Here is a 7,997-nt window from a genome sequence, read left to right on the forward strand (position 1 = left end):
AAAAAATTATTTCCCCTTTTGTTGCCCTTGTTTTATTTTTGTAGTTATTGTTGTTGTTATTGTTGTCATTGTTGTTGGATGGGACAGAGAGAAATGGAGAGAGGAGAGGAAGACAGAGGGGGAGAGAAAGAAACACCTGCAGACCTGCTTCACCACCTGTGAAGGGACTCCCCTGCAAGTGGGGATCTGGGGGCTTGAACTGGGATCCTTAAGCCAGTCCTTGCACTTTATTTTTTATTTATTGAGGAAAGAGAGAACACACCAGAACATGATTCTGCCATATGCAATGCCAGGTCTTCAGGCTTGAAGAGTTCAAAGTTTTATTCATTGACCCATCTCCTGGGCCAAAAGTCTTTTGACTTTTCAATATTTGGTACCTGCCTCTTGAGTTTGAGCCCATTGTGGAACTATTTCTTACATCTATTCTCAGTGTATGCTGGTGGCAACAGCCTATAGTATAACTCATTTAATGCTTGGTAGCTCTCTACTAATCTGCCATGAATCAGAATTGATTTTACACAGCCCAAAAGTAGGGGTAGGACCACGTCTTCTCTTAGCAAGCCTTTTCTGATTTGTTTGTTTGTTTGTTTGTTTGTTTTCCTTGCTTTGGGTGACTAAAATTCAAACATGGCCCAGAAGATGGTGCAGTGGGTTGGTCTGTCAAGCATGTGGTCCTGAGTTTGAATCCTCGCATCACATGTGCCAGAGAGATGCTCTGGTTTTCTTTCAATGAAGTAAATAAACCTTTTTTTAAAATTCAGTAAACTTAAGGTTGTACTCTTATAAATTCTTTTTGAAAAATATTTTTTATTTACTTTAATGAGAGGAAGATAAGGGGGCTGAAGGGAGAGGGAGAGAGACCAGAGTACTGCTCAGCTCTGGCTTATGGTGGGCGCAGGGGATTGAGACCTCAGGATCTCAGGCTTCAAGCATCAAAGTCCTTTGCATATGCTATCTCCCCTGCCTGTTAAGATATTCTTAACATATATCTATTCTCTGCTTCAGTTGAATACACCCCTATTATGCCCTAGTAATAAAGAAGGTAGAGAGTGCTTGCTTTGGCAGCACATACACTAAAATTGGAATGATACAGAAGATTAGCATGGCCCCTGCTCAAGGATGACATGCAAACTGGTAAAGCATTCCATATTAAAAAAAAAAAAAAAGAAAGTAGAGAAAGACTTGTTGGTATTTTATAGTGCAAGCTGACCTGAATAAAAACTTACCTGGGCGGTAGCGCAGAGGGTTAAGCGCAGGTGGTGCAAAGCGCAAGGACCGGCGTAAGGATCCCGGTTCGAGCCCCCGGCTCCCCAACTGCAGGGGAGTCGCTTCACAGGTGGTGAAGCAGGTCTGCAGGTGTCTGTCTTTCTCTCCCCCTCTCTGTCTTCCCCTCCTCTCTAAATTTCTCTCTGTCCTGTCCAACAACGACGACATCAATAACCACTGCAACAATAAAACAACAAGAACAACAAAAAGGGAATAAATAAATAAATATTTAAAAACCTCCTGAAAGGCTCTGGGTGTCCCCCAGTCAGGGAGCCATTAAAAAAAAAAAAAAAAAACTTACCTGGGTTTGGGAGTCAGGCAGTAGTGCAGCGGGTTAAGCGTGTGGCGCAAAGCACAAGGACCTGCGTAAGGATCGTGGTTCAAGCCCCCAGCTCCACACCTGCAGGGGAGTTGCTTCACAGGCAATGAAGCAGGTCTGCAGGTGTCTATCTTTCTCTCCCCCTTTCTGTCTTCCCCTCCTCTCTCCATTTCTCTCTGTCCTATCTAACAACAACAATAATAACTACAACAATAAAAACAATAAGGTCAATAAAAAAAGGGAATAAATATTTTTTAAAAAAACCACGTATCTGGGTTCAAAGTATCTGAGTTTTTCTATTCTTCTAGGCTGTCTTTTTTCCCCCTTCTCTGAAGAGAAGAAAGCAAACTTTTTTTCTAAGTTAGCGGTAACTTTATTCTCTTTACTTTGCAGGTGCACAAGGCAAACCCAATACGTAAGTACCAAGGTGTGGAGATAAAGTCAAGCGACCAGCCTCTGACTGTGCCTGTGTCTCCTAAGTTCTCTACTCGATTTAACTGCTGAACTCACCTGAGCTGTAGACACTACCTGGGAATCAGCGTTGCTCTTCACTCAAAGCAGGACTCTTTGCCACTGGGGCATGGAACAAGCTTACTTCTCCAGACTTTTACCTACATGCCCAACAGAGCATACTTTGACAACTGTGAACTCTGGTTGTATTAAGATTTTTTTTTTTTCCATATTGTTTAGGCTAATAATGAGACTCAGTTGATAACATGTCTCATTCAGACACTGCATAGTTATTTGCTTCGAACTATCAGTTGACATTTGCTATGGATCTTAACTCTGTCTAAAATTTAAGTCTCTGTATCAACACAATGTAATTTCTATTTCCCTTAACCCTCTTTTTTTTTTTTTAATTTAATCAGAAAATAAAGAGTTAAATATTGAGATAGGATTTAAGTCATGGCTTCAAAGAAGATTAGTAGTATACTAGCTTCTCTTTCTTTCTGCACAAAGTGGATTTAGATTTAAGAAACTGTTCACTATGAGAGCAGAAAAAGCCAGATTAACTTCATCAACGTGGAAGTTTCCCAGTTGACCTGGACTGGATTAAGTTTTTGCTATCCTCTCCCTGATTTTGTTACTTAATTTTTTTTTTAAAGTCAAATAATGCCCCATTTAAGGATACATAGGAGTAATGGGTGCTTTAAGAAGAGGGAACTAGAACCTTTTAAAAGTACAGACTCTGTCCATAAAGGGAAATGCTTTGTAACTTTTTTCTGTATTATGTCAAAACATCCTTCTATATTTGTTACCTACCAGAAACACCCTGGAAAGCAGTCTTGCTTTCACAGACTTTGCCTTCTTTCCTAAATACACTTTTTCTCACCAGTACACTGTTCCTTATGAGACTCAGCTCAAATAGTATGGTTTTTCCCCCTTAATTCTCCTTTGATTACCTGATCTCTTCAGGTAATCATGGTCATTTGCTTCTTATTACTTCTCAAGTACTTCTTGTGTATATCTTTAGTAAAATAATTGCAACATGCCTAAGTTACTTGTACTTGTTTATAAACTAGTGAAGACTCAGATGTCTTAAGTTCTTTTAAGATAAATACCATAGCCATTTGCATATTTTCATAGCTGTCACACAATCTGCTAGGTCCATATTAAATAGTATCCTTTAAGATTTGACAGTATTTATGAATATTTTGTACCAGGAGATACAAAAGCATCCATGTTTAAGTCTAGGTCAATGCTAGGCACCATGTATAACATTAATTGTTTATGTGCCAGAAATTGAGCATAGGACTACTGAGCCTTAAACATGAAAATTTATTACATAGCCATTATGCTATCTCACCAGCTCCATTAAATCTATTTTATGTTCCTTTTGCTTATTCATTCATTGGGCATTATGTACAAACCACTATAGATTCAGCATTGGGTGATACAAAATAAGACATGATTTATAATTCTTGGGCCTCTTAAGGGTCCACAAACATGCAAAATACAGTTCCTTTGTTTCCTAGAGGTTACATAGCATTCAGTTCCATAATAAGGTTCACTTAGCAAACATTTATTTGGAGCTAACCTTAGCTGCTTGTCTATATGCTTACCTACCTATCATCTTGGTACTGGTCTTGTCTCAGGAAATGTAGCAGTGAACAAAAATAAGAGATCTTGCATTCATGTAGTTTACCTTTTAGGATTGGGGTTTAGACAATAAATAACTACTTGTCTCCCTGGCTGATGGCAAATGTTTATTTGACTGCTTTGTGGGGAAATAGCCTAGGGTGGGGTCACGAGACATGTGTGATTGGAAAGAGAAAGATAAGGAGGTTGTTGTTGTCCAGGTGAGAACAGATGGTATTAACTAGGGTGGTAACAGTGGAGATGGTAGGAAACAGTTGGATTCTGAATGTTTTGAAGTTGTAATTGATGAGATTTGCTAAGTGATTGGATGTGAAGAAGTGAGAGTTAAGGAAGATGTTCCATGTATGTGAGGGGGATCTGGGTGTGACATCTGTCACCCCATTGATGGCCAGGGTTGATTCAGCTGATCTGGCTGGCTAGCCGGGTGTCCCCTTCCTCCCTCCATGTGTGTCCCTCCTGAAGCTGCAGGCTCAGTTGAAGAGGATGGTCTCCCCAAATAGAGACGGACCGGTCTTCGGTCGACGGTATACGAGTAGCTGCGCTCCCCTGCGAGAACCTCCAAACAAGCTCTCAGGGAAGATGTTCCAGATATCAGTCAAATAGAAAGTTACATTGTGAGATCTCTTAAACTGTGAGAAATCCATTTCCAGTCCATTCCTCACATCTCTTTGGGATTCTTGGGGACTTTCTCCTGTCTGCCCACTTGTCATCTCCACCCCCATTTTGGTTTCTCTAATTCTGCTAATCTCTTGAGCCCTTTTCTTTTTCTGCCCTTTGTAGCTTTTCTCTCTACATTATACTAGCAGTTTTCCTCTAGTGGTTTACTTTTTTTCATATATTTCCAGCTGTTTTGATTTTGCCATGTATTTTGTTCATTTTTTGATTTTGGTTGTTTGAGGGAAGAGAATAAATCCAGCCCTTAAGTTGAGGGTTTTATTGCAAAGGTTCCCATATGAGATCCTCCACACCTTTTGGTCCATTCTGGACACATCCACATAATGGTGGCAATGTGTGACAGTCTTTGAGAGCCAACAGAAGGGGATTACATTACTTTAAGTGCTTAAAATTGAGACACAGACATTCATTACCTTTTACTTCCCAGAATTTTTCAATTTTCCAGTGACTATCTTATTTTACCTCAGCATAGACTCTTGTCTATTATTGAATGCTCCCTAGACCACCTCATATGACCTTTAATCCAAACTTTAATGATAAACGTGAGTTGTTTTTTTTTTTAAGATAGAGACAGAGAAATTGAAAGTAGGGTGGGAAAGAGACAGAGAGATACCTGTTGCCCTGCTTGAACACTCATGAAGCTTTCCCCCTATAGGTGGGGACCAGGGGCTTGAACCTGGGTCCTTGTGCACTTAATCAGGTGTGCCTGGCCCCTAAACTTGAGTTCTTTATTCCTTCATGCTGTATCCTAAAAGGAACCTATCTCTCAATGCTCAGGTCACTAAATGGAAAGTTTCTTTTGGGTAATGCTAATATTATTGGCTCTGATGTCCAGCTCCTTCCCCTCCAAAAATAAAGGTAGTGGTATTTAGCAAAATCTTTCTGGAGAATACTCTAGTTGTTAAAGTCTTAGAAGTCTGCATTGTCAGAAAGATTTATACAGTAGATTATTGTCTCTGTCTTCAATCAGATTTGAAAGGACAATATTTTTTGTCTTTAACTGTAGCTGGTACCATGATGTGTCCTGGGAAGTGCAGTCAGGGAATATATTATGATTAATATAATATAATATTGTATAAGATAATCTCACTCTTGTCACTGACACTAGATGACCTTCAATCTTACTCCTTGTTGGACTTCAGTTTTCTTATCTGTCAAATGATGAAATTGAATTAGAAGATAGTAAGGTTACTTTCAGCTAGAAAATTTTCAGATTTTTTTCCCCCTCCATAGGAAATTTTTCCTAACCACACCAACCCTATAATGTGTATTTGTTTTTCTATAACCAACTGCTCAGTCACTGCTAAAGGATATCTCTAGTAAGCTTTTTGCCCCTAGTTTTCCATTTAACTTCAGTGAATTATCCTTGAGAACTGGGTGCTATCTTGTTGAGAACTTTCCAAGGGTTGTTCTGGAAATGGAAATCTAGCCCAGATCACTCCAGGGTACTAATCCCTGAACAATGTTCTCTGACACACACATTTTTTTCCTGATGTTTCTCTTGACCTTGAAACTAGTAAATGACAGCACAGAATGTTCAATGAATTCTTACTGATGACTGCAAGGAAGTTCCTCTCACCCTGGCTTTTCTAAGATAGTTATTGAGTGGTGGGTAGATTGCTGGAGGCAGTTTAAGGACTCCACAGCAAAACTGACATGCTTGCCTTGCTGTTCTATTTCTACCACAGTTTAGCTTCTCTACTGTTTGTGGCCAAAGGGACTTGGGTTGTTTTGGGATGATTGTCACAGGGTTTAGGAGGAAAACAATTATTTTATGGAATAAGCTTTAGATTGGGAATTTAATTGCTTCTGACTTTTGACTTTGAATGTGTCATTCATTGAATTTTCTGGGCCTCAAATTCTCTCATCTTAGAAATTAAGATTGTTATTAAAGTAGTTTATTGGTTCAGTCCCCCACACCACCATAAGCCAGAGCTGAGTAGTGCTCTGGTTTAAAAAAAAAAAAAAGTAGTTTATTAATTTTTTTTCTCACTTTACTTTTATTTATTGGAGGGATTAATGGCTTACAGTTGACATTAAAATACAGTAAAATACAGTAGTTGGTACACATGTCACATGTCTTAGTTTTCCACATAACAATCTAATCCCACCCAGGTCCTCCTACACCATCATATTCCAAGGCCTGAACACTCCTCCCCACCCCAGAGTCTTTTACTTTGGTTCAATACACCAGCTCCAGTCCAGGTTCTGCTTTGTGTTTTCCCTTCTGTTTATATCAGCACATTTTTTAAATGAATATTTTATTTCTTTGATAGTGACAGAAAGAAGTTGAGAAGAAAAGGAGAGATAGAGAGGAAGGGAGGGAGGGAGTGGGGAGAGAGAGAGAAAGAGAGAGAGAGAGAGAGACCTGTAGCCCTGCTTTACCACTTGTGAAGTTTTCCCCTTGCAGGTGGGGACCCCATGGTTGAACCTGGGTCCTTGCATACTGTAATGTGTCTGTTCAACCAGGTATATCACTACCTGGCTCCACAACTGTCTTTTTTTTTTTTAATTTTTTATTTAAGAAAGGATTAACGAACAAAACCATAAGGTAGGAGGGTACAACTCCACACAATTCCCACCACCCAATCTCCTTAACCCACCCCCTCCCATGATAGCTTTCCCATTCTCTAGCCCTCTGGGAGCATGGACCCAGGGTCATTGTGGGATGCAGAAGGTAGAAGGTCTGGCTTCTGTAATTGCTTCCCCGCTGAACATGGGCGTTGACTGGTGGGTCCATACTCCCAGTCTGCCTCTCTCTTTCCCTAGTAAGGTGTGTCTCTGGGGAAGCTGAGCTCCAGGACACATTGGTGGGGTCTTCAATCCAGGGAAGCCTGGCCAGCATCCTGGTGGCATCTGGAACCTGGTGATTGGAAAGAGAGTTAACATACGAAGCCAAACAAATTGTTGAGCAATCATGGATCTCAAGCTTGGAATAGTGGAGAGGAAGTGTTAGGGAGGTACTCACTGCAAACTCTAGTGTACTTCTGCTTTCAGGTATATATTTTGCAGTAGTTTATACATACGTGTGAACATAAGCTCTGTCTCACAGAAACTGGTGTATATCTAGGTTATGGGACTTTGTGAGAAGGTGAACCACCTGAGATGAAATTAGAATGTAAATTGGTACAGCCTCTGTGGAGAGCAGTCTGGAAAACTCTCAGAAGGCTAGACATGGACCTTCCACATGATCCTGGGGTTATACCCCAAGGACTCCATAACGCCCAACCAAAAAGAGGTGTGTACTCCTATGTTCATAGCAGCACAATTCATAATAGCTAAAACCTGGAAGCAACCCAGATGCCCAACAACAGATGAGTGGCTGAGAAAGCTGTGGTATATATACACAATGGAATACTATGCAGCTATCAAGAACAATGAACCCACCTTCTCTGACCCATCTTGGACAGAGCTAGAAGGAATTATGTTAAGTGAACTAAGTCAGAAAGATAAAGATGAGTATGGGATGATCCCACTCATCAACAGAAGTTGAGTAAGAAGATCTGAAAGGGAAACTAAAAGCAGGACCTGATCAAATTGTAAGTAGGGCACCAAAGTAAAAACCCTGTGGTGAGGGGTAGACATGCAGATTCCTGGGACGGGGGGTGGGAGTGGGTGGGAGGGATGGGTCACAATC

The 7,997-nt window shown here is 40.4% G+C and overlaps 1 protein-coding gene and 1 non-coding gene across 10 annotated transcripts in view; both read left to right on the forward strand.

The window, feature by feature from the left end:
- The window catches only part of TPX2 (TPX2 microtubule nucleation factor), a 53,934-nt gene extending 50,157 nt beyond the window's left edge, over positions 1–3,777 (forward strand). For all 9 annotated transcript variants that reach the window (XM_060188110.1, XM_060188117.1, XM_060188140.1 and 6 more), the window contains one exon: positions 1,979–3,777. In XM_060188110.1, the coding sequence (XP_060044093.1) occupies positions 1,979–2,089 (111 nt within the window). In that variant the 3' untranslated portion in view covers positions 2,090–3,777. The remainder of the gene's footprint in view (positions 1–1,978) is intronic.
- Positions 1,050–1,154, forward strand: LOC132542736 (U6 spliceosomal RNA). The gene has a single exon (XR_009553710.1). It is a non-coding gene; the product is annotated as a U6 spliceosomal RNA (small nuclear RNA).
- Positions 3,778–7,997: the final 4,220 nt, after the last annotated feature.

The sequence above is a fragment of the Erinaceus europaeus genome, chromosome 1 (genome assembly GCF_950295315.1).
Source record: "Erinaceus europaeus chromosome 1, mEriEur2.1, whole genome shotgun sequence".
NCBI classification, from domain to species: Eukaryota; Metazoa; Chordata; class Mammalia; order Eulipotyphla; family Erinaceidae; genus Erinaceus; species Erinaceus europaeus.